Genomic DNA, 26,055 nt, shown 5'->3' on the forward strand with positions numbered 1-26,055 from the left:
ATTTTTCTTTCAGGATCCTCAGTCAGCCATACCTAAAGGAACGCTGTTGGCCATCTTAATTACTACATTGGTTTACATAGGAATTGCAGTATCTGTAGGTAAATAGAGAATGTTTTTAACTTTATTCTTTCACGTTCGTTCTGAGGATGTATTTTGATAGGTTTTATGTAATTTGTTATGTAAATTTTTTGTGTAATGGACTTTGCTGCATGGGAAAGTAATAGCCAAAGGTTTCTGGTTTTTACTGTTCAGAGATTCAGTTTTCAGCTGGTTTTATAATTTTGTGAAATGATTGATGCTTTTCTAAGAAAAGTACTTCAGACTAAAGATGACAAAAGACTTCTAACAGTGTTTCCCCATTTGCTGCAGTTATTTTTGTTAAAGGACTTACAGTTTAGCACTGGGAAAATCCCTGGATTAGAAAAGCATGTTTTCAGGAAATACTCACTGAAAAAACACCTGTATTATTTTGAGGATTGTGGTAATTGGCCACTTACCTGCAGTGAACTGTGGGATGATCAGACAGCGCTGTGGTGAGGGTGCTTGAGGAATAATACCCCAGTTGAGGGAGGAGACCCAGAAAGGCTTTCACTTCTTGTCAGCCCACTTTTGGAATTGTTATGTGCTTGTGTAAAGAGGAGAAATAATCACAGACTGATCTGAGTCTTCTCTTCCCAGTATTTCTCACCCCACAGTTGCTCAAAATCCTCTGTAGAAGTTGCCCTGGGGTTGATAGCAGCTTTGCTGTAGATTACCAGTGGTTAACTACATTTTCCCCACACATAAAATAATTCTAGTAACCATAAGATTACAGAATTGTGATTGAATCATGCAGATTTCTTGCCTGTGATTGGAAATGTTTTTTACTCTTATCACATAAACAAGTTTCTAACAGCAGTAATATTTTTTCTTATATGACAGACCTTGTTTTATAATAGCTGTGGTGCCTTTTGAATGAAATTCTAATTTATAAGAGTACCATTGATCTTACCACTAATAATACTTCCTTTCCAAAGATACTAATCTTGCTAGTCTGCCTCTGTTGGCTAACGTGGGAGTGTAGCTCTGCCAAATAGTTGCTCTGTAGTGATTGTACTTTTTGCAGCATAATGAGCTACACTCATTTCCTAATTAGATTGACTGCATAGGCCTCTTGCTACCAAATTTGAATCCTTTGGAGCCTCAACCCACACAAGACTGAAATTATTGTTAATACTCACTTATTAGTGGAATACTTTGATCAGCTTCCAAACGTGAAAAATGCAATATAAAATTGACAAAAGAAGCCGTTTGCAAAACCAGCTGGACGTGAAATTGTTTGATTCATCAGACTGACTTACACTTTGAATTCTGCTAGTTAGAAAAAGGCATCAGGAGTCAGAGATTATGAGTGAAATTTAACTCCTTTTGAGGCATTGGATTAGGAATGTTGGACAAATACAAAAACTTTTATTCCTTTCCCAGAGGAGTGGTAAGCAAGTCACTGAAGATTGAAGGGGCTAGTAAATATTGCAGAGTAGTCATAGCTGAAGAGGAGAATTATGTTTTGGACCTAACTCACTATTTGTGTGCTCTGTAATCAGTAAAAGGGCTAAACTGAGTAGAAAGGGCTGAAAAAAAGGAAATTTGCTGATTCTGCTGCTTAGAGCTAGGCAACTATTTCAAAAAGATAACTGAGATGTAGGTATGCAGTTTCATAATTTAGCAAAGGACAGAAGCAGACATGCAGGTGGCATGAGGCAGAGTTCACTGGGAAATTCATATGCATCAAAAATCTTGGAATATGCATTTCGAAGAACTGCATTTATTACCTTAAAAACAGAGGAAGTTCTAAAAAAAAAAAAAAAAAAAGCCAAAGTTCTGAGTAGCTTTAATGCCTGTTTCCTGTAGTTATGAAAGTAAAACTAATTAACAAGAGCCAAACTGTAGATGTTTACAACACTAGTAAAATTAAACACTCTGAACTGCAGTCTGAAGGGCTGTAGTACCTCTGGAATTTATATATTAAGGAGATAACTTGATAGAGATGGCTGTAAACTTTCTCATGCTTAAAGCATGGCAAAGCTCTATTTGACTTTGGCAGGAACATGCTTATAAATGCCTGTGAAAAGGTGGAATATTTTTTCACAGGAAGGAAGACCTAGAGACTTTAAGGGAAAATGCTGCCAGAATCATAAATAAATGAAACTTTTCTGAATGAGTGTTAGAGAAAGTAGTATTTATTATTGCTGCTTTTATCTAAATGTCTTCTTCTGAGAACAGAGCCTGCCTGGCTGGCTTTTGCTCTAGGTTCTCTGACAGTAAGGCCCACATTAAGTTTGTTCCTACTGCCATGTCTCTTTCTGCCATATTTTGATTGCATATCTGAAAGTCCTGCCAATCCAGCTGAGTTTGAACTTAGACACAATGAGAAAGAGGAGGGCTGTGGCAGTGCACTGTAGGTATTTAATAAGTTGTTCAGTTTTATGGGCCTGCCACTGCAATCTATCACCAACAAAATATTATTTACAAATAGTTCAGCTGAGAAATGTGTTGTCAAATCCATTGTATACTGCTTGAGTGGCTGGGGCAAATACTTGTGTAGTGAAGGAGAAGCATTTTCCTCTTACATAGCTTTTAATCCCATTTAAACAAGAACACAATTAAAAAAAACTCAGCTCCTCCACTTACCCACAAAAAAGGCATAGGACAGGTGTTCAGCGTAGGAAACTTTTACTGTAATTTAACCAGTTAGGCATAATAAGTAACAGAAAAAGAAATGAGGAGTGGAAAGATTAACTAATGTCCACCTACTGGGACCAAGTGTTGCCGTGGGCTGTCAGTCAAGTTCTGATGGCTCGCAACAATTAAAATATGGTATAGTTAATTAGAAATTAATTTTCCCCATGGAAGAGATACAGCATACATAGAAGCCTAGGAATATTACTGTACAAACTTGAACTCGCAGCAGATCTCTGCCTTCTTCTTTACTTTGAAAGTAATGAATTTAGGTCCTTAGCTGTCATGGGGTTCTGTTGCAAGGCAGTTCTTGTCATTCAGGTTCCTGAAAATTAAAGTAAGGGAATTTCATTGACTCTGTAGACTTTCCCACACTCTTTGTTGAATTCCAATCCCTGGAAGTATTTTCTGTTGTTCAAACAGTTTGATTACCTCTACTATTAGACCACAGACTATTAAATAATACTTAGTCTGATCTACTTTTTGTCATATATGAGACAAAATCCCCTTGAAATAAAAAACTTAATGGTCTTTTAGTATTTTTTAGTTTTTCTTCCTATTTCTAGGCTGAAATGCTGTTTCTTCAGTATTTTCTTGACTAGCAAAATTAAAAGTAATCATAGATGAACTGAAGACAGTATTTAAGGTGATGATTATAAAAAAATGTGGGAGAAAGAGTACTCTGTGTCTGTTTTTCACCAAGAAACCAACTGAAAAATACCATGGTCCCATAGGAAATGGCTTATTTAAACATTGGGAAATGGCTTGCAACAGGCTTTCATGAAACTTACCTTTTTTTTTAATGGCTGAGTCATAGTGACTAGAAAGAAAAAAAACCAGCTGCAACAGAATGTATACCTGTCTGCGTACACCTATATGTACAAAACAAATCTGCTCTCCTCTAGGAAAAATGACCAAAAAGGAAAGTATAAAGTCGTAAAACTATAAAATGGGTTGAGTTGGAAGGGACTTTGAAGATCATCCAGCTCCCACCCCTGCCATGGGCAGGGACACCTTCCACTATCCCAGGTTGTTCCAAGCCCTGTCCAGCGTGGCCTTGGACAGCCACAGCTTCTCTGAGCACCCTGTGCCAGTCTTGCCAAATTAAGTGGTGTTGTATAATACTAACTTCAATTCAGGAGCTGTTTGGAAACTCATGCTTAAGAGACATATAAGCTAAAATTGTGCTCTTAAACTTTTGCAAGTCTACTTGACATGGTTTTCCTCTGTGCTAAAACTTTCTTCCCAAAATCAGATATATTAAAAAAAACCGAAAGATTGTTTCAGCCAAGGCAGCAGCAGTTTTGTATTTGTTCTTCATAGTGAAGATAGACTCAGTTAATGTAGTGTGTTAAAAAACTAAATGCTATATTTTAATGTTGCTCTGTGAGATTATGCTTACGTAAAACAGAATTAACACATATCCTTAAATTCAGGTTCAATTTGTTAATGCTCTTTTTATTGTTGTGTCCATTGTAGGTTCCTGTGTAGTTCGAGATGCCACAGGGAATGTTAATGACACGATTGTCACCGAGCTGACAAATTGCACTGCTGCAGCCTGCAAACTAAACTATGACTTCTCATCCTGTCAGTCTCAGGCAGGGGCAGGGTGTCACTATGGGCTGATGAACAATTTCCAGGTATAAAACTTTCTCCTTAATGTGTATATTGGGTTTTGTGTTTGTTTTTTGGTTAGTTTGGTGTTTTGTTTGTATTTTGGTGGTGGGTTTTTTTGGTAGTTTTAGGGTGATTTTTTTTGTGGGTTTTTGTTGTGTTTTTTATGGGGTTTTGTTGTTGTTGTTGTTTGGGGGGACTGTGGGATTTGTTGGGGTTTTTTTGTTTGGTTTGGGGTTTTTTTTGTGGCTTTTGGGGGGTTCTTGTGGTTGTTTTTTGTTTGGTATGGGGATGGGGTGTTCTTTTTTTTCTTGTTTGTTTGGTTTGGGTTTTTGTTGTTATTTTGGCAGGTTCTGTTTGTTTTTTCCTTGGATTTGTTGGCTTGGGCATTTTCTTTTTAGTTGCTTATTAAGAAAAGTCACTGGCTAAATATGCTCATCTCCATAAACACAAACTTTATCTGGAATAGGTGAGTGGTACACTCTAGCTGGTATGCCAAAGAATGCATACATGTTGAAAACTCTTAGGTGTTTATATGCAGGTGTTATAAATATTTACTCCTTTTCTGAGTAAACTGCTGCAGCTTTCTTTAGGTACCTGAATGTCATAATTCACTGGTGGGAATAGGTGTACTCATTTTTTCAGTAGTGATGCTGAGTAATCATAGGTAGCCTCTGTCAGTAACCTGCTTGCTATATTTCTAAGTTTTTTAGAAAATACACTGATTTTTTAAGATGGTTTTACATATATATCACAGCATCCTCTTTATTTGTAATAAGGTCATGAATTTTCATTAAACATGATGTTACAGTATTTAAAAATCCTCTACAAGTTATCCTCTACAATCGTCTTTCACCACAGCCAACTGGGTTGTTCATGAACTACTGGTAAGGGTTTGAAAGAATCCAAGGAAAATGAACTTACTGTCCACTGATTCCAGCTTAGTCTTTGGTAGTCCCATCTTCGCCCAAAGTTTTTCTAACAGGTGTACAAAAAGTTGGTGAGAGATTGAGCTGAAATCTACTGATGAAATTGTTATATTGGAATAATGTGAGTATCTTGTGTGGTGTTAACTTTGTTCTTGTTCAAAGAAAGTCAGAATTGCTCTTGTGGGATTGACAAATTTGCAAAATCTGATGACTGTTACTGTTTGCTTTAAGCTGGAAAGAACAAACATATTGTCAGATGTACAGCTGTGAATAGCCTGTAACTGGTTGCCTCTGATTGTGTCTTTAAGTCATGACTTTTAGAAGGTTCTTAACATAAATGTTACTTGTACTTACGGAGTATTTCTGCCTCCCAAATTATTCTGGATATTTTGTGTAATAGAGTTGGTGTCAGTTAGGAAAAGTCACTTCTAAGGCCAGAGGCAGCACAGAGAATGCGGTGCCCCTCACACCGCCCTGCTTTGTTGGAGTTTTGAAAACCTCCTCTGAAATTTCATTTTTCTAATACCCAGTGGGACTCTCCCTTGCTGTATTTTTTCTTACCATCCCAGCTTTTGCTGTGCATCTCTGAGAAGATTCTGATTCTCTTTTCTCAGGTGGTGTCAGAAGAAAAATGTCTGTGTGAGAGGCTGTTTATCTAAGGAGAAACTTGTCCATTTTGTAACTAAACTGCTCTCAACTTTGTATCTCTGATTGTTAGGTGTAAGGAGATATTTTTTTCATATGCAGGACATGGTGTGTGTGGGAAGGGGGTGTCCAAGCTTGTGCACTTCTCAAGCTCAAACTTATATCTCTTCTGTACAGTAGATAACTGAGAATAAATATTAAAATTAAAAATTAATCCCTAAGGTGAGGGAAGACTGTTGTATTTATCTTGCAGCTTGTAAACAGGCACATTCTGGGGCAGAAAGTGCCAGTTTGTGTTCACAGTATAATGACTTTATCTCTTCAGGACACTTTGTGCTACACTCAGTTCTTTTGGCAGAGAATTGATCTGAACTTCTGCTGGGGCAGCTCAGGGTTTGGGTGTGTTCAGGCAGAAGGTGGATGACTTTGTAGTACAATTTACCTGGGGAAATCTTAGATGATAAACTCCAAATGACAGTAGGTGAGACAGGCTTAGTCAGACCTGCCTAGGAAGACCATCTGTAGTTTCCCTTAGAGTCAGTGAATTACAGACCCTCACAGGCTTCTGATATTTCTGTTCAGTGTCAGTGGGTTTTCTGTGCCTAGAGTGTCACCTCATAGAAGAGTATTTCCAAAATATTTTTCTGGGCTCTATAGCCTCAGCCTAGAGCTTCCCAACAAAAAGTTACAGCTTTGGGTAATTAAAATCGAGATTTTTTTTTCCAACTTTGGATGAAGGTCGAAAGTAGCATTAAACTCAGTTTGCTCCGGAGTGCTGGACCAAGGAATTAAATAGTCAATATACAGTATTTTATGATCCCAAATGTTTGAAATTTAGGAAACTGCTTTAACTGTAAATGCCAGGCAAACATAATGAGGCACTTATCAGCAGAAACTGTATGTCTGCATTAACACACCACTGGTTACAGGGCCACTCCATCTTTTTTTTCATGATTTTGCAGGGATGAAAATTTCAGTGTTATGGGTAGCTGCCTTTGTGGGTTCCTTGGTTTGTGGTCAAGAGGTCTGGAGTGTGTTGGGAATGGAGGGAGGAAAGTTTAACACCATGATATGCTGATTCTCCTAGCTTAGAGAAGCTTCCTAAAGTCTTAACCTAAGGCATAACTTGCTAGCTTTTAAAATGCTAAATATTAATTGTGTAGGCTTTGCTGGGATATCTCTCAAATTTATAAAACAATGTAAGAGTGAAAAATAGAGAGTGTCAATAATTGGAGGCATTGGACAGAACTTAGATAATGTAAAATATGAGTTGATTGCCAGATGCAAAGAGCAAGTTGAGGCAATTGTAGTAAAATGAAGGCATCAAAGTAAAAACGTTTTACATAAGGGAAGAAATGTGATGGAGGCTTATGCATAGATTCCTTCTGTAATGAGGGAAGATTGATTAAGCCATCCTTGCAGGGAAAAAATTTACATACTGCTTCTATAAAAATGATTCTGCACTTGTTTGTTATGTTGCTATAGCAAAAGTTTCTTTCTGCGATAGTAGTAAGGCATATACACCCTTAAAAGATTTATTCTGTAATATAATGTGGGGTAATTAGAAACTACCATTTAAAACTAACTTTTTCTATTGCTTATAAAATTAATTTAAACTGAGGCATAAGAGATAGCTTAATAGATTTGTTGTTAGTTTTACTCCTCTATTATTATAGGCCTGGCATGCCTTTTTTTTTAATTATAAGATTGTAAGTAGGCTTCAGGAAATTCTCTCCTTCATTTGTCACACTATTCTAACAAATACTTTACTTTCATTTTTTGCAACCTCCGTTTATTAAATTTCTCTTTTCAAGCGAGGCATGTCTTGAACTGACCAGTGAAACCTGATGTAGTGCACAAATCACCTGACTGAGAGGCCCAGCAGTCTTTATCAGTCTGGTCTGGAGAAATCCACTAAATTTTACTATTTACTAATTTTAGCCCTACTACTTACTGAATTTAGCGAACAAAACCTCATCAGTCATCTATACGTTATGTCTGAGAACATCTGAGCTAGTAAGATTTATATAGATAGCAAGATTTTACAGTTTCAGGTGACAGTAGCTTTAAAAGAGGAGACTTATGCATGTTTTTTCTTGCCTCCCTTCAGTTGCTCTGTTGATAATTTAAGTGAGATTGCCAGGGTGAAAAAGCAAGTAGGCGGAGCAAATTGTGCAGAACTACATTGTGCTTGAAAAGCACCCTGCTGGGTTTGGGCTGTAGACTAAAATTCTTCAGCTCTGGCTGTCTTAAAGCAACTTCAGTTTTTTTCTTTGTAAAGAAAAGTATTCTGTTAAACAATGAATGTGTTTTAATTACACAGTTCCGTATCTTAATTCACATGACAGATGGAAAGCTGGGTGTAACTATGGCACAGAAATAATTAGTAGAATATTGGAGGCATAGAGTGGTTTAGGTTGAAAGGGAGCTTAAAGATGATCTTCCAATCCACATGCCATGGATAGGGATGGCACTCACTTTTTATAAACTCTCTCTTTTTTTAAGACTCTTTGAGGTACTGGAAATTACCAGCTTATTACTCATCCAGTTTACCAAGGATTGCATATTTGACTTCAGTCACTGAGATTAGAGAGATGTGCTGGGATTTGATCTTGGGGAGATAGGAAGCAAGTTGTTAGCAATCTTGACCTTGTGGTTTTGATTGGGGGGAGAAAAGCCTAACTTAAAATGATGGAGATTCTGAGAAAAGACAATGAATTTTACCAAGATGTTCCCCAGTTTCACTTGTTTTATCACTTGGGCTTTCTGAGACCATGTTAAGTCAGCAGTAGGTTGATTGGATTACATTCCAAAGTATTCTTTGTCCGTTACTTCCTTTTAATCTTTATATGAGCCTGTGAAGACTTTTGCCCTTGATAATTTAAGCTTCAGATTATAGATATATTGTGTGAAAAGCCATCTGTTGTCCTGAAATCAGGATGCATTTGTATTCCCTTATCTGTCTCTAGTTCAGTCATTTATGCAAATGCATAATATTCAAATAAATGCATGTGGTGAATTTTAAGTGAAGAGTGCGTAGTATTTTTTTTTCTGTTTGTGTAGTTAATGGTTTGTAATCTATTTGTTAGTGTACTTTTTCACATACTTTAAAAAAAAATACTCTGTTTTTCAGGTCATGAGCATGGTATCAGGATTTGCACCACTGATTACTGCAGGTATTTTCTCAGCTACCCTGTCATCTGCATTAGCATCTCTTGTGAGTGCCCCTAAGATCTTTCAGGTAAGTAAGGGAAGAAAACAGTGATATTTTGAAGAATAAATAATTTTGAATCATGATTTTTGGAAGGGGACTCCGACATACTGCCACCATGATCCATATCACATGACATCGGTAGATTGTTCTAATATTTACCCATTGTTTAGAATCGAAGAACAGTTTGTTACTGTTTCTTGAGGTTCCTGAGTGTATTTTGTTCTCCATTCTTTTTAAGTATTCAATCTCCTTTGCTGTTTCTAATTGGGTTAAAAAAAGTTCAGTAGGGAGCCAGTACTATTGATGCAGAGAACTAATGTGTATATTGGGCAAACTTTCCACTTCTTGAGAAAATACAAAAAAAGACTTTCTGGGACTGTAAGACAGTAGACCAGGAAAATAGACAGTTAGTTATAGAAGAGTAAAGCTGCTCCTTGCAGGTGGACATTACAGAAGGATAGAATAGTGGAAAATGCAAAATGTCAAGTTGCAAAGACAGTTGAGAGTGCAATTAGTCCATGATGGTTATAAAGTATCAGGAAGTGTTCAGAAAGATACTATGCAGCGGAAGATGGCATGAGCAAAACGCATGTTGACATGAGCAAAATGCATGCTGATTCCTGATTCTCTTTTTTTTTTTTTTTTATTTGTTTTTCCCCTTAGGCTTTGTGCAAGGACAACATTTATCCAGGATTTCAGATGTTTGCTAAAGGCTATGGGAAGAACAATGAACCACTGAGAGGATATATTCTAACATTTTTGATTGCTCTTGGATTCATACTAATTGGTCAGTTTGAAATTTTAATAAATCTCAATCCCCTTTTGTCCTTTAGAAAGCATTCTAATACATGTTATGGAGTTAAGAGATGTAATGCACTGCTTAATTCTAAGCCAGCATTCTAAATCTGGTTATTTTGAGGCTTACTTTCTCTTACCTTCTAGATAAAACTCTGTCAAGAACTGCAGTAAATTTTAACTGTGTTTCTTTTTTTAACCATAGATATGTGTCTTTAGGTACTATCAGTCAATAGAAATACATCCTTTGCTTGAGACAGTGTTAACATCTTGTAAATATGAGAGTTTATTTCAGATTTTTAATAATGACAGACAGCTTCAATAAAATACAAACTTGCATGAGCAATGTTATTTAAAATGTGCTTTTGTGTTAAGTTACAAATGGTAGAGCTGAGTGCTGATATTGCTGCTGCTAAAGGTTGTCTAAGTATAATTAATTACGTTTGTTCTCTGTACGTGGCAAACTAATTATGCTGTGTCCATCTATTAGTCCTGTACCAGTGTCTTTAAACTTCTCTTCCAATTTGCTCTGTCCTCCTGCCTCCACATCTGCTTGAGGCAGAGGTACACCCATGGGGTTCCCTACTGACCCATGCTGACTGGAAGCTTGACTGCAAGTAGAAACTTGCAGGCGAGGATGGCACATTCTACATCTTAATCACTTTTTTTTTTTTTTTTTTTTTTTTTTTTTTTTTTTTTTTTTAATAAATTATGGTGAGAGTACACATTCAAATGTTTTGCACCATGCTACCTCGAGGAAAGGAGAGAGGAAAAAAATTTTCCCTCTCACTGAAGGGGATGTAAGCATCACTGTTGTGATGGTGTTGGTCTATAATACTAAAATCTTCTGGCATTCTTCAGAACCCAGTGTATTAATGGACTGTTTGATCCAAGCCCTGCTGGGAATGAAATTTTCTCAATTAAGGATCTTGATAAAGTATATAGTGCTTCCAGAGTACTTCTAGAACATTTGATAGTGCTTATATTTTCAAAACTGAAAGCTATACTTCCTAACTGTTAAAACTTAGTAAATAGGAAATCATTAACACAAAGCTCTGTCAGCAGAAAGGGTAAACTGCATTTCCCAAAAAGGGTAAACTTATTTTCTCATCAGAAAATAAGATTCTTTGTAGCAGGGTTTTTACTCTGTAATCTGCAAAGCCATTGGATGATACCTTTGATAACAGCTTTTTTTTTTCATTTTATAGCTGAACTGAATGTCATTGCTCCAATTATTTCTAATTTCTTCTTGGCCTCATATGCCTTGATCAACTTCTCTGTGTTCCATGCTTCTCTTGCAAAATCTCCAGGTAGGAATACATTTTAGGGGTGGGAGTTTAGCCTTGCAATTCTTTGTGCAGAAATACAGTTTTAAAGGTTTTAAGATACATTTTGGTTTAGTTTAATTATTAAATTCGTATTTGATTCTCATGGCATTAAAAGCTTGTTAGGTTGTATTCATGGGTCTTCTGAAATTTTGAGAACTGGGTGATGCATTAGGGCTTGGGGCCTAGCAATTTTGTCATCTTTGCTGAGGGAACACAAGATAATTCAGAGTTTATTCAGAAACTTGGGAAGAAAGCTTTCTTGCTAATTCAGTAGCTGGTGCTGGCAAAACACCCTTTTGTTGTCTTCAGTTTCTCTTAATATATTTCATCTTCCAGTCCAGAAGAAACAGGAATTGCTGGTGTTACTGCTACATTTTTATAGTCTTTAGTGTAGAAGGTTAGTTAAACTACAGGAATAAGCCAGAACCTGCAGAACAGATGTTCATTATACTCAATCCACATGCAGTTGTACTGAAATAACTTCCTTAAAAGCTTCTTAAGTTACTGAACTTGTAGATTTTTTTTTTTTTTCTTCTCAGAGGGTGGGTATAATAGTTTGCACAACAATTCTAATTTTATTAACTATATCTAATACACTTTTTAGTCTTGGATGTGACTGTAGAAGTGTGCCTGTGTATACCTGATTTTGGATAAACTTGTGGCAAATATTGTAAAACACTGGTAGTCCAGTACTTTGATGTATCCAAGTTCAGTTTGAAAATACCTATCATTTTCCTGTAATGAGAATTTCTATGTGAAAACAGTAAAAATGCACAACTAAAAATAGCAGTATGTAAGAAACTAAGGTATGAGATGATGATGTATGCTTTACTACCTTTGAAAGGAAAAATGGAGTGTCAGGCAAAGCTATTGCCAAAAATTCCTGGAGGCTGATTCAATAGATATACTGGCACAAACATCCTTAAACTTCCCTTCTAAGCTCTGCTTGTAGGAAGCGAAATTAGGAGCATTTACTTGTCTGTCTGACAAAGATTTGAAAGGTGTTGGAAAATGGATAGCATATATGTGCCGGTCTGCATTTTATCACTGAAACTCAGACATTCACATGTAACGGATGCACAATACCAGAGAAGAGAAAAAAGTGCAGTGCCTTCCTTTTCTTGTAGTGTTTAAATTAGTTTTCTCCCTCTTTTTTCCTACCCTCCAAAATTTTATTTTGACTAGGCTGGCGCCCTGCTTTCAAATACTACAATATGTGGATTTCTCTTGTTGGAGCTATTCTGTGCTGCATTGTAATGTTTGTCATTAATTGGTGGGCAGCACTTCTAACCTATGTCATAGTCCTTGGGCTTTACATCTATGTCACTTACAAGAAACCAGGTATGTACAGGGGCTTCTTTTGGTTGTGGAGGGGGGAAAGAAAGGAAAAAGTGATGGCCTTGGCAGGGAAAACCCCAGCAACTTCTTTCTGTTTGGACCACTAGATTAAATTTCTGTTTCAGGCTTTTTAGTTGTAATTAAATGAAATTTTGTCTGCATGGTCACTGCTGTTTCCCCTCCTTCCAAATTATGATGCCAGTTAGGCATGAATGTCTGAATGAGAATTGGAGGAAAAGGTACATATGAAAAATTATAAATTCATTGCGGTGATCAAGAGATGTGTATGGGAGGAACAAGATGATAGTGGGGGGTCTTTGTTTTCCTCATAAAAATAATAATCGGAAGGGATCTGCTTAATCTAGCAGTTTTCCACTGAAAGTATCTGACTTTGTTTAGGCCATGTTTTGAGATTCAGTTTTTTCTTTGCTGTGGTATAAAACAACTCAGCACAGCATTTTTTATTCAAGTAGTATTCTTTTGACTGTGAAGTGGGTCTTTGAAATGTGGAGATAAAAAAGTCCGTTACTCTCTTCCTTGACCTTCTTGCTAGAACTTCTACAGAAATGTTATCTTTAAATATAATTGCCTTTTAAGATACAGGGTTTGTTGACTAGTATTGTATAAAATGTAGAAAGGTGTAGCTTAAATCTCTGGGTGTAGTCAGTGTACAGCATTAATTTTGTGATGCTGTAGTATTATGATGGACAACAGTAAATAACACATTGGAACCTCAAATCTTAATACAGATGTGAACTGGGGATCCTCAACTCAAGCCTTGACTTACCTGAATGCACTGCAGCATTCCATTCGGCTCTCAGGAGTGGAAGATCACGTGAAAAACTTCAGGTAACACTTAAAGACAGGAAATTCTGTGTTCACTATGTTGCTGTCATGAGGTTTGCTGTCAAGGTTTCCATTAAATGCATGTTCATCTCCTGTGATTTCATCTAAGCAAATGGAATTACAGATTGACTGGGATTCTTAGTACAGGTGCTGTCCTCTGAGGTCCTGAAAAACCTGGCAGCAGCACAGTTTTCAACAAAACATCCATGAAAGTGAAATGGAGCAGCTAAAGAGATTGAGAGAGATTACTTTAGGGGATTTTTATGATATTACATATTAATTATGATGACTATGGAAAATGATCACCTGTAATGAGTTCTGGAGTTTGGACACTTCCCCTTCTAAAATTGATTTAAAAGTTGCCTTTGACTTACTTGCACTAGGTTGGCTCTGCTGTGTGAAGGAAAGTAATATTAAAGTAAGCATATGATTCTGATATTTCTGCTAGACACAGAAGAAACTAAGCTACACAGTGCAAGGGATGTGACTGACCAGTGGGGAAGAAAAACTTAATCCCTCTGACCTAGTCTTGTCTAAAATCTGTTCCTGAACTTTTTAAATGTGTAGATTTTCAGATTTAATGGGATTACTGAATTTTTATGCGATTAGTCATAGGTCTGCTGATAGTTGGGTAACAACTGATCTTTTCTTAATTTAATGTAGTCTTATAAAAGTGGATGAGATTATTACATTTGCAGTGTACATATGTTGTAAATTTGCACTGAGGAATATGTTGCTATGGTCAATATTTGGAAGAAACTTTTCTATTAATAAAAAAGCCCCAGAAGTCCAGATTAATTCCAATTCCAATCTTTTTCCCCTTGTAATTCTAGACCTCAGTGCTTAATTATGACAGGTGCTCCAAATGCACGTCCAGCTTTGCTTCACCTTGTCCATGCCTTCACCAAGAATGTGGGCTTGATGATCTGTGGCCATGTACATATGGTAAGTTCAGTCTGTCTATACTTTATAAAGTTACTTTGATGGTGTTTTTCTTCTCTCTGCTTTGGGGTTTGGTTTGGTTTTTTTAACCTGTTTGACTTTGTTTCTGGCTCATGTTTAAGTTTGGTTCGTTTTTTTGTTTTGTTTTGGTTTTTGTCTTTTTTTTGTTGTTGTTTTTGTTTTTAATGAGAGCATCATTAGACATTAAATGTGCATGAAGAGATTTGCTGGTAGGTTTTGCTAATGTATGCGTCACCGCTATTCCAGTTACGTGTACTACAGGGGATAATTTGTAAAAAATCAGTGCCTTTGATAATTTGATGCTTAGATGCTGAAGTCTTTTACTTCTAATTGAAGTAAACATGGGGAGATTGATTCCCTTGAAGAGTTCTTAAAAAGCGTGGGAGAAAAAACTTCTTGAGCAAGGAAGTCATTATCAGTTTAGCCAATAGCTAAAAGTAGCTTTTAACCTTCCAAGTAGCTTTTTATTCCTTCAGTTATCAGATTCATTTAATTGTCAGGTGTTTCCTCTTCCATTTTTGACCAGCCCCTGATACTTCACTAAGTTATCCCTGGGTGTTTTTGTCAGAATATCAAATGAGGATTTTTTGCAGAGGGGGTTGTGCGGGAGTGGTTCTGCAAGGACATAATTTTAACAGTTCGTACTAGTTAGTATCTTCTGTGGTAAATCTGAAGAGTGGTTTTGTGATGGTGGGAAGGAAGCAATTTTCGAGGAACTTCTCTTCAGAATCAGCTTGTCATGAGTTTTCTTGATGGAGATGTAGGATGGCTGTCATACAGTGATCTGTACCAAACCTTGCATTTAGCTACAGAAGAGGCTGATGAACTTTGGTAAATGCATTTTACCACATTGGAATTGTGTAGTTTTCCTTCATATCTTAAAGCCAAACTTTTGTCACATCGCTACGAACATTTAAGAAGTGTTTGACTAAGACATGCAATCCAGGCCTGACATGTCACCTGCCCAGACTTCTGCAAGGCCTTCAGCTCAGTCCCATGTAACATTGACCTCTCCAGATTGAAGAGACCTGTGTTTGAAGGGTGGATGGATGCAGCCAGAGAGCTGTGGTCAGTGGTTCCATGTCCAGCTGGAGGCTGGTGATGAGTGATCTCCCTCAGGGCTGTGTCCTGGGACTGGGCCTCTTCATTACCTTCGTAAGTGACACGGACCGGGAGAGCAGAGCCACAGGTTTCCAGCTGACACCAAGCTGAAGGTGCTGGTGACACACCTGAAAGACTTTGAATAAAAACATGGATTACTCTAAAATGTGTTACACTTACCAAGTATGACTTGCTTCCGGTTTGATACACAGATTAGAGCAAATCATGTTAATGCAGTCCACATACACATACTCCATTTTAAGAAGCTTTTAATTTCTGTCTATATAAATTTCATATTTCAGTGAATATGAAAGGACAAACTGAGTAGTGCTAGGGAATAAGATATCAGAGATGTAATCACTGCCTTTTTAAAGTAGGGCTATAAAGAAAAGAATAAAATGGTGTCATCTTTCTTACAGGAAAGCAACTCTGAGGATTTTTTGGGAGCATATCCTTTCCCTATTTAAAATTACTTTTTTACAGGAAGGATTGCACTACCTTATTCTTCAGTAGCTTTGACCATTTGGTTGAGTCTGTGTCCTTCTGCAAAATCTAGGCTGCTGTGGTTTTGATTATACCTTGTCCTGTATTCTGCTTTTTGATGTCTTGGAGCAGCACAAAATATTCACCCCAACAGAAATAACATGAAGGAAGTATTTAAAGAGGAGGTGACTTTGACTGCAGGATACAAATACTCCCCTAAAGTGTAATAGTCAGTCATCCTGCATCTGTGTATATTTCTTTACAAAGTCCTTTTCTTTTAAAATTCTGTTAATGCTTTGGAGGACAAGCTTATGCCATCTCCTGAGGAAGAGGGTTGTGCTCTGCAGGAACAAGATTGCTGAAGTTTGAGCAACCCTCTTCCTAAAAATTGTAAACATTTTTCAGTTTTTGCTGCTGATAATGCATGATATTTTGTGGTTTGGGGTGTTTTTGATAGCGTGTAAGCATATTTTGAGGTTCTCTGAGTTTGAATTCATTTCTAGCAGTGACATTAAAAAACTGAGAGGGGCTTTTTAACTCCCAATACTGATATGCCTGATTGTTGTTCCCTCCCCTCTTATTATTTCCTTTTTTTTGAAAGGGTCCTCGGAGGCAAGCCATGAAGGAACTATCAACTGATTTGGCTAAATATCAGCGATGGCTAATTAAAAACAAGATGAAAGCTTTCTATGCACCTGTGCATGCAGAGGATTTGAGGGATGGAGGACAATACTTAATGCAGGTATTTTTTAATAAAAAAATTAAAGTGCTCAAGATGCACATCAAAATCAGAACGGGCTTTATGCTTTGAAATACATTCCTTTTGCAAAATTATCTTAAAACTTTGATGAAAAGTACTTTATTATTCTCTTAAGCAGAAAACAGAATCTGTAGTTGTGTCAGTAACGTACGGTTTTATAAAATACTTCTTGTTCTTAGGCTGCTGGTTTGGGTAGAATGAGACCTAACACCCTTGTTGTTGGATTTAAGAAAAACTGGAGACAATGTGATATGAGAGATGTTGAAATCTATATCAATTTATTCCAGTAAGTATGAAATAAAAAATTTTAGCTGCTGTGTTCCATTTCAGTATGTTTTGTAGTAAGAAAGATCTTAGTTGTGTGAAGTCTCTTTTAAGTGGACCTAAATTTTCCATTCAGCAGTCTTCAATACCTTGAGATTTTTCTGATACAGAAGTTAGTAAGCAAGTCTTTATAGTTTAAGCAGATTAGAAATCTCCGTAATAACTTTCTGTATCTAAAAAGAGTTGTGGCAGAGGTCTGGGATTTGAGAGTTACTGTCTAAAAAGGAGGAGAAATACTTTACTCTCAAGATACACAGCACTGACACCCAGGCTAATAGAGAAAGGAGAAGAGAAAGGAAATCCCAGAGTAGCTTCACAGTACTGAAAGGCAGACCAGAAAGGTGGCTGCAAAATTTAATAGAGTAACTTGTGCTGCTACCCAAACACTTAAGGAAGAAACACAATGCTTGATTTACTTACACAGAGGTTTTTGTGTTCAGCTGGAGCGCTGGTTAACCCACTTCATTTGTGCTTTTTAGTTCTCATTTTCTATGCTTTTAAAAGAGAGAGGATGGGGCTTTAGGCTTTACAGGCAGATATTGGAAAAGGATGGAAAAAAGTAATCTCACCCAGGTCTTAAAGAGAAAAGCAGGGGCACCAAATACAGTGGAAAAATAAGGAAACGCATTGGTTAGTTTTTCTTTTTTCCTATTTTATTTTGGGATGGCTTTTGCAGGAAGATCTGTCAAGGTCAGCAAGTCATGTGGTTCTCCACATCTCTAAAGAAACCTCAGGAGGTAATAACTGCAGGTCAATGTATTTCTGGAAAACTAAAAGATTCTGAAGCACACAATAGAAACACATCTAATCTCTACAAATCTAACACATTAAATAATGAAATTAAAATGTTCACTAATAGACAAAACAAATCTTAAATCAACCTCAATTTTTCCTGCACTTATTATGGAATACATTGATACTTCAAACATTTCTAATCTAGTCCTACTACTTCTAAAGGGAAGTGTTTAATTAGTGAAATCCTGAGAAATTTCTGTCTGTGGAAATGATATGGGAGGGAGATCTCTGATTTATGGTTGTTTGTAGTGAACAAGATATTTATATTTAAAGTGTGGTGATTAATGACTAACGCAAACTGTATAATATGGTTAAGTTAAACTTGTCTTATATTTTGGGGGTGGGGTTGTTAGTAATTTTACGCCACTTCTACCCAGCAGTTAATTCAGGGTTTTTGCTATTTTCTACAGTAATGAAGTTCTGCCTTTTTATTTTTGACTGGAGTGAATTTCAACTGTATCAGATGTAATAGGACTAGGCACATTATAGCTAACTTACAGCTAATTTGATATTAAATTATATCATCTTGAGTGTTTTTAATACCCAAACATTTTGGAAAGATGCCAGAAATCTTTAGTTCTCAGATCAAAAAGATCTACTCAAATCCGTTTTTTGATGGATGGAAATAAAAATCTATATTTCCTGGTGTATCTTAGTATCTATGCAGAACTTGAATGACCTATTCATGCTGATTTTATTTAATCACTGTTTACATAGTGGAGAGGGAGAGGAGAAGGAAATAGGTATAATTTCTAAAGCAATGTTCAGTTAATGTTTCGGAATTGAAAACAGACTTATAAATTGGGACTTCCAGTGGCAGTGTTTAATCACTGGAATTTGTTCAGGGAGGGCACATTTTTCATTTGGAAAAGAAAAAGCTGTGAAATATTTTATTTTTGTCCTTTTTATTTAGTGATGCTTTTGATGTTCAGTATGGTGTAGTTGTCATTCGCCTCAAGGAGGGCCTGGACATTTCTCACCTTCAGGGCCAAGGTATGACTTACTTTGTTTCATGTAGTGAATTTGCCGTTTTAATTACCTTCTAAAATTGCATTCCGATAATATTAAAGCTCAGTAAAAAAATCAACAAAACACCACTGTTGTAGTAGGATAAATTTCAGTGAAATTGATAAATCTGAACTATGAGATAGTAACCCATGGTCAGCAGCAGAACTTGGGTTTTCTGTTTCACCGTTTTGTATTTGCAAATCGTGTACAACTGCTTCCATAAGATCTTCTGCTTTCCTGGAACAAATTAGTGATGGTGGCAAGTTGGTGTCAAATATTTGGGGCTCAAGCCCAGAAACTCTGAAAATCACAACAAATATACTACACTATGCAGAAAGCCGTTGAGTTTGGTGTGGTTTGCCAACCCCTACACAGGCTAGTTTGGGGACTCTGAGTAGTTTGCCTCAAATTTGTAAAGGTTTTCTGTTGAAAAATTGGTTACGCTTTCTGAGTAGTGTTCTTAAGTGGAATGGTATGATTTTAGTTGAATTTCAAGCCTGTGACCTTGGTGCAGATGTCCTGATTTGATAATGTGTAATCTGTTTGTGACTTGTTCCATCTAATGCTGCTACCATGAGGAGAAATGACACAAAGGGCAGCAACCCCCTGAAACAGGAGGTTCCTTCACTGGGAAGGATGAATGTTCTAGTATTTGGAGAGAGTCAGGGAGCCTGTCACCGTGTGCAGGAGGGCAGAGGAGTATAAGAAATGGCAAGAAGTGAACCTGCAGTGTGGGAACAGCGTTGCTGAGAAAACTGGGAGTGTAACATCAAGGTGTCAGAAGGGTCTTGGTACCCACTGGGGACTGTGTGAGTTTGCTTCACACAGAAGCCAAACCTGGAAAAAAGGCTTGGCAGTGAGACAGACAAACTTGGGTCAGTGCCATGCCTAAGGCTCATCTTCTTCTTGGAGTTAAAATCAGAAACATAAAACATTTCACCAAGTGATTTTTTTTTTCCTCTTCTAGTTGTAGTTCCACAGTGTTACCTAGCTCTGTTTTTAGACTCTGGGCATGCAGTCAACAACCACAGCCTGGGAAAGTAACAGAAAATGACAGCTCTGCTCAGAGGAGGAGCCTGTTCATCCTCTGTAGAAGTTCACAGAATACTTTTGTGTTGGTTTTCTGCACTCCTGCTGTGTTCATGGTGGTGTAACAGTTGCAGCAGCATGTAATTAATATTAAATTGACTCATTATAGTCATATAGAGGAAAATATCAACATGTGTTGATACTATTTGTAACAATTCAGTGGTCTCTAATAGGTTTTTTGCTTTCACAAAGATTTACTATCATCCCAAGAGAAGTCTCCCTGTGCCAAGGATGTCATAGTAAAAGTGGATTATAGCAAGAAGTCTGAGACAGACACTTCCATAGCTTTTGCTTCGTCATCCAGTGAAAGAACTCCCACTCCACGCAAAGGTAACTGCTAGTTAGCAATGAACCTTGAATTCTCACTCTCCTCTCTCTCTTTCATTCCTCCTCAGTACCTCTCTCTCTTTGCTCAGGGATTATTTGGGGGACTTCTTTTGTCTTACGACAAAAAATTTATAGATGCTGATGTCTAATTTCTTAGGTACTTTGGTTCAGATCTTACCAGTATATGAAACAAATATTTGTTTCTAGTCCCCTAAATAAGCCAGGAGGTAAGCAATGACTTACAGTGGATTTTTTTATTGTTGTTGTTACTGAGTTTGAGAGACAGTAAAATTGCTTGAAGGTTGTGCCCAGCATCTGTATATTATGAGTGATTGGAAGGCTGCTAAATTTATGGAGGTTTGTTCATCTCAGAACAGAATATTATGTGCATATTAACAGATACAAATCATTCAGGATACTTTGGCATGACAATAAACAGCTTCTTTTCTTGCAAAGCAAAAGCCTTAATAGTTAGATGGGTAGTGGAGGTATATATAGTTTTTTTGAAGTACAGATTAATCTTGGGATTTGGAGACTGCATTTGTATGCTTTTCTCTGTGCAAAAAAATGCTTCATTTTGCCTTTTTTTTTTTTTTTTTTTTTTTTTTTTTTTTTTTTTTTTTAATTTAATTTACATTTGTACTGAGTTCGGTCATACCACAAAGGAGATTAACCTTTTTATTTTGTATCTTTAAAAACCTTCCAGAAGAGGATGAGGATGGAAAGACTCCAGCACAACCACTGTTGAATAAAGGCAGGCATTTTCCATCTTTTTGTGTTAAATCATTCTTTGACATTGTTGATTTCAGTTTTCCTTTTGTAATTCTTTCTACACCTAAGTACCAGAGAGGAAAATAACAGCCATGCAATGTTTATTTATTTCTTCGTATCTGCTTTAGAATGTGCTTCATCCTTAGGGACTAGGCTGTGAAAAAAAAAGTAGCATTGTGGAAATTCCCAGAAGAAGTAGTTACTGAGGAAGGAAGTTCCACACTAATGTAGCTGTGACTACGTTACATTAGTATGGAACTAAAAAATTAAAAAGCTCTTCTCTGAAAGTAACACTTGAAAGGTGTTCAGGACCTTTCTCATTTCTCAATTCTGTGTCTCAGGTCCTTGCTTGAGTCAGGAAATACCATCTGATGTTGGACGTGCTCTCAGTTTATTCAGTGTATCTTCCAAAGTCATGGTTGTTGCTCAATATTCTGAAAATTAAGGCTTAGTACAGCTACGCAGTGAGGTGAACATGTTGAAATAATGCAAAGTAGTCCTTCAAGTCTGCATTTTGAGAAATCACTTGAGCAGTTTTCATTTCCTCATTTATTTCAGACTTGTTCTGAGTTAATCAGGTATTTTTGCCTTAATTGCAATTAATCCGAACTATTTTGGCATTTCCTTCGTCATTTCAGCAGCTAGAAGCTTTTGTGTTTTAATAATGGAAAGTGAGATTATATCTTGAAGCACAAGATGGCACCTTGGAAGAAGTCCCAGTATGCAATAAAGTAGTATATTAATGTGAATCAGTCACAGATGTGCTCTGAATTTAAAAAATTCCTAATAAAATAAGGACAGGGACGAATGTCAGACTCCTGGCTCGTGCTTAGACTGAGGTTTTAATTAAGGGAAAGAGGTTAGGATTTTTTTCCTACAGTTCAAAACCAAAAGATCTGTATTATTCTAACTGAAAATGCTATTATTGTCTTGTTCTCAGTAAATCAAATAGTTTTGTTATGCAAAACAGTACTTTTTGAAAAAGGGCCCAGTATGCATAAATATCTTTTAATTTCACTACCTGCTTAAAGGGAACTGGATTTAAGGAAAGAATTGCTTAGGACATGATATTTACTTGTAAAATCAGTTACCTACATTATTTTTAGGGAAATTCTGTTGTTTGCAAGAGGTAGAGTCCATGGCCTGAAGCTCTGGAGAAAAGTTAATTAAATTGTCTGGGCAAATATCTGTGTAAAGACCTCACACATCCTTTATTTCTCAGAAGCCTGCTAAATGAGTTCAGCTGCTGAAATTATGGGTCTCTAGGTACCCTAAATACAGCCAGTTTGGTTTATATCCAGTGAATAAAAATTTGGATTTGGGTTGCGAGGCATAAAGGAAATTTTTTAATTTAAAAGCAGGTATATCACAAAATATTAAGAATTACATTTGATGATTTTCAAAGTGATTAAGCAGAATACTTCAAAATTTCACCATATATTTTTTCCAGATTCAAAGAGCTCATCCTCTCCTTTAAACCTGGCTGACCAAAGACTTCTTGATGCAAGTTCTCAGTTCCAGAAGAAACAAGGCAAGAGTAATATTGACGTCTGGTGGCTCTTTGATGATGGAGGTAATGTGCTTTATAATTTAAAAAGGTTTAAATGTTGATAAAAAAATTTATTAGAGTAATTCTGGATTAATTGTTAATAGATATCTGTCAGTCTGTTCATATAAATCTGTACTATTTAACAAAGTGCAGTTTTCTTAATCTCTCTCAAATTCTGTTCAAAATGCAGGTTTGACACTGTTGATTCCTTACCTTATCACAACTAAGAAGAAGTGGAAGGATTGCAAGATCAGGGTGTTCATTGGTGGAAAAATAAACAGGATTGATCATGACAGAAGAGCGTAAGTTTGCCTTAAAAATTCCATTTCAAATGCTAATACGTTGGATTACTTTCTCTTCCTACTTACCTTATTTCAGTTGTTCTTTCCTGGAGGTGTGATCATACACTGGTGCCTTTCTCAAAAACACATTTCATTTCCCCCAGATTGTCTTTTGATGAGTTACCTCAAACTAATTTTCCTGCAATATAATCAGACATTATTTTCAAATATTTTCTGAAATTATCTTCAAGAGAGAGTTCTGCTCTTACTTTAAAACCATGAAACTGAGAATTTTTTTTCCAAACTATGTTGTTGATTTATAGTCATATGCCAAGTCATAGCTTGATTTTTGTCCTTGTTACATTTAATATGCCTTTTTTCTCTTTCTTCAACAAGTGTTTTTTATTACCAAACATCTGTCTGTTTAACCTGTGAAATAATTAAAACTATGATCATGGATAAAGGTTTTTTTTCCTAATGCAGGATGGCAACTTTGCTCAGCAAATTTCGGATAGATTTCTCAGACATTATGGTCCTTGGGGATATTAATACTAAGCCAAAGAAAGAAAAGTAAGTCTCAAAATACATCTTGTTCATTCATTGAATTTGCGGTGTCTTAAATTTAGAGCACTTCATTCTTCCCTGCTTATCTTATGGTACAGAAGTTCCTGTGTTATTCAGTGTTTCACAAAAATATGGGAAATTGATTAACTATAACTCCCATGTCCAAGCATATAGAAATCTGTATTTTTTGAATCTATGGCCCTTAGATTGTAATACTGAATTCAGAAAAATGAAGTTAAAAAAACAAAACAAAACTGAATTGTCCGGGGCAAGTTTCCTTAAGAGGACTGATGTTCACCAAAACTTAAATGATCTGAATCTCATAGAGTCTTCGTTTAATGTAACAAAGCCTGGTCTTGAAATAGCCTGATTTGGTTTTTTGGGTTTTTTAATGTTTTTTTCCCTTCTCCTTTTCTAATTTGCTTGGACTTTTAATGTATACAGGAATGATCATACATGTGATATTTCTTACTTTCAAGTTCACAAAAGCATTAATCATAGATGGCTTTCAGCACTACCTTAAAACAGAATGTGTATGATCTAAAAATATCCTTCTTTGCCATTATCCTCCTTTCCCTTCAGGCCTTGAGTATACCAAGTTTGCAGAAATATCTTGTATATGGGAATGCATTTATCTGAAAGCCTTGATAGGCCATGGAAATTGAGAAGAGTTATTTTAGAACTTGGCTAAATGCTGAAGTTAATATGAGTTGTTTTACACCTTTTAAAATAGTTTTCTTCTTAAATGTATAGAATGCATTGAGCAAGTAAAACAAAGTATTTCTGGCACTCTGATGCTCTTGGATATTCAGCTTCCAGGAGTCTGCTGCTGTGAAAGTTATGAACTTTGTTGGTGTAGCACCCACTTACGCAACACAGTTGAGATCCTAGGATCATGTGGAATTACTTTTTGTTTAATAGAATGATCCATAAATTATTTCTTCTGAGAGCATTTTTCTTTTTGTCTCTGTGGGTACATCCCCACAATATATTCAAGATATTTCTAAATACCAATTAGGTATTAACAACAGCTGGAAACCAACTGGAGGAAGATTAATTTTTAACAGTTGCTGTGCTGAATAATATTATTATTAGTAGATCTCCTTTTTGCTTAGCCAAAGGCTAGCAGATCACATTTGCTTTCTTTCTTTTGATTAAGGTGAAGTCATTATACAGTAAAGACCACCAAGGGTAGATACAACGATGTTTTGTTTGTAATGTGTTTTTTTCCTGGAGGGAATGTAGGGTAAAAAAGTCGGGTAAAGTGAGTTATTCTTTCTAGCAGAAATTAATTCTTCCTTGATCTTCAGAAGGTTTTATTCTGAAGTTCTTGCTCTAAAGTCCTGGTAAATTCAAAGTATTCATATTTTTACAAGTGCAACAGGAAGACTAAGTTATCTGTGCTTTTTTTTTCAATTAAATGTAGCTCCTGGACTGTACTGGAAAGAGATAAAAGAAGCAAAGTAAAAAGATCAAAGCCAGAATCCTAACAGTAATGGCATGATGGTTTTTACTGTAACATGTAAACTCCTCCTCCTTCAAAATAAGTTCTGAAAAACCTGCCCCTAGTTATTGTCCCTTTTTAAGGGATAGTACTGTTCAGCTTTTAAAATTAGAGATAAATTTCTGAACCAAGTAAAACTTCTAATTGTATGGCAAATTGTTTACTGAAGCACATCTGCATGTGCAAAAAGCTGATTTGATGATGTAACTGCAGCAGGCAGGGGTAAAAAAACTTCAGTTCATTCTTACGTAGCAATAAAACTTAATTTGTGATACCATGAAAGTAATTTTTGACATAAAAACTCATATCTGCTTTAATGTTTGTTCATTTAATCCCTCCAGTATTGCAGCTTTTGAGAAAATGATAGAGCCCTTCCGACTTCATGAGGATGATAAAGAACAAGAGGTTGCAGATAAAATGAAGGAGGATGAACCATGGAGGATAACAGATAATGAGCTTGAGCTTTACAAAACAAAGGTTCTGTTTTTTTAAAAATATTACATCAGTTAAAACTTCCTTCTCCTCTGCTGCATTTGTGGCTGTGATAACAATGAGTTAATTCTTGTTATTCTCTCTTCCATAGCAGTTTTTATAAATGGCAGATGAAAAGTAGCATCTAAAACCATTTAGATGGTTCACAAAAGCAAAAAGATTCAGTATTTGAGTATGAGCAGGAGCCAGGCTGCTTTCCTGCAGTATTTCAGCAGTTAGTTTAGAATGATTTAGTCTGTAGCCAGGTGTTTGTGACCTTTTTTTTTTTTTTGGATGAAGCTGTTTTTTGATTCTTTATTTTTAAGAAAACACTAAAACCAAACAACACTTGGTGGTGCAGAGGAGCAGTTAAAGTTTTGACATCTTTCCCAAGCTATTGCGCCCCACAGATACACAAAAATATTTCTTCTCAGGTGTTTCTTTGCATGAAAAAATAAACGGCATCCTGTAATAGGGTAGCATTTGGCTTACTTGCATGTTCTAAGCTTGCTTTCATTTTTCCTAACCTTACAACTGTAGGTTTTTTGATGATGAGAACGAGTTTCCACACTGAGGTAGAAGTACCTGCTTTTTGTTAATTACTCATTCCAGTTGGTCGTACTGTTTTTCTTGTCTTT

General features: G+C 36.4%; 1 protein-coding gene across 2 annotated transcripts in view; it reads left to right on the forward strand.

Annotated features, from left to right (window-relative positions):
• Positions 1 to 26,055, forward strand: part of SLC12A2 (solute carrier family 12 member 2) — a 55,252-nt gene that overhangs the window by 25,252 nt on the left and 3,945 nt on the right. Inside the window, exons 9-25 of one of the 2 annotated variants that reach the window (XM_040089495.2) lie at positions 14 to 98; positions 4,198 to 4,358; positions 9,040 to 9,147; positions 9,784 to 9,907; positions 11,124 to 11,225; positions 12,429 to 12,584; positions 13,331 to 13,430; positions 14,261 to 14,372; positions 16,576 to 16,716; positions 16,914 to 17,020; positions 18,767 to 18,846; positions 20,143 to 20,280; positions 20,984 to 21,031; positions 22,499 to 22,621; positions 22,788 to 22,899; positions 23,362 to 23,448; positions 25,288 to 25,423. In XM_040089495.2, coding sequence (XP_039945429.1) covers positions 14 to 98; positions 4,198 to 4,358; positions 9,040 to 9,147; positions 9,784 to 9,907; positions 11,124 to 11,225; positions 12,429 to 12,584; positions 13,331 to 13,430; positions 14,261 to 14,372; positions 16,576 to 16,716; positions 16,914 to 17,020; positions 18,767 to 18,846; positions 20,143 to 20,280; positions 20,984 to 21,031; positions 22,499 to 22,621; positions 22,788 to 22,899; positions 23,362 to 23,448; positions 25,288 to 25,423 — 1,920 coding nt within the window. The remainder of the gene's footprint in view (positions 1 to 13; positions 99 to 4,197; positions 4,359 to 9,039; positions 9,148 to 9,783; positions 9,908 to 11,123; positions 11,226 to 12,428; positions 12,585 to 13,330; positions 13,431 to 14,260; positions 14,373 to 16,575; positions 16,717 to 16,913; positions 17,021 to 18,766; positions 18,847 to 20,142; positions 20,281 to 20,983; positions 21,032 to 22,498; positions 22,622 to 22,787; positions 22,900 to 23,361; positions 23,449 to 25,287; positions 25,424 to 26,055) is intronic. The other variant, XM_040089496.2, reaches the window with a different exon arrangement.

This window comes from Hirundo rustica, chromosome Z (assembly GCF_015227805.2).
Source record: "Hirundo rustica isolate bHirRus1 chromosome Z, bHirRus1.pri.v3, whole genome shotgun sequence".
In the NCBI taxonomy this organism is placed as follows: Eukaryota; Metazoa; Chordata; class Aves; order Passeriformes; family Hirundinidae; genus Hirundo; species Hirundo rustica.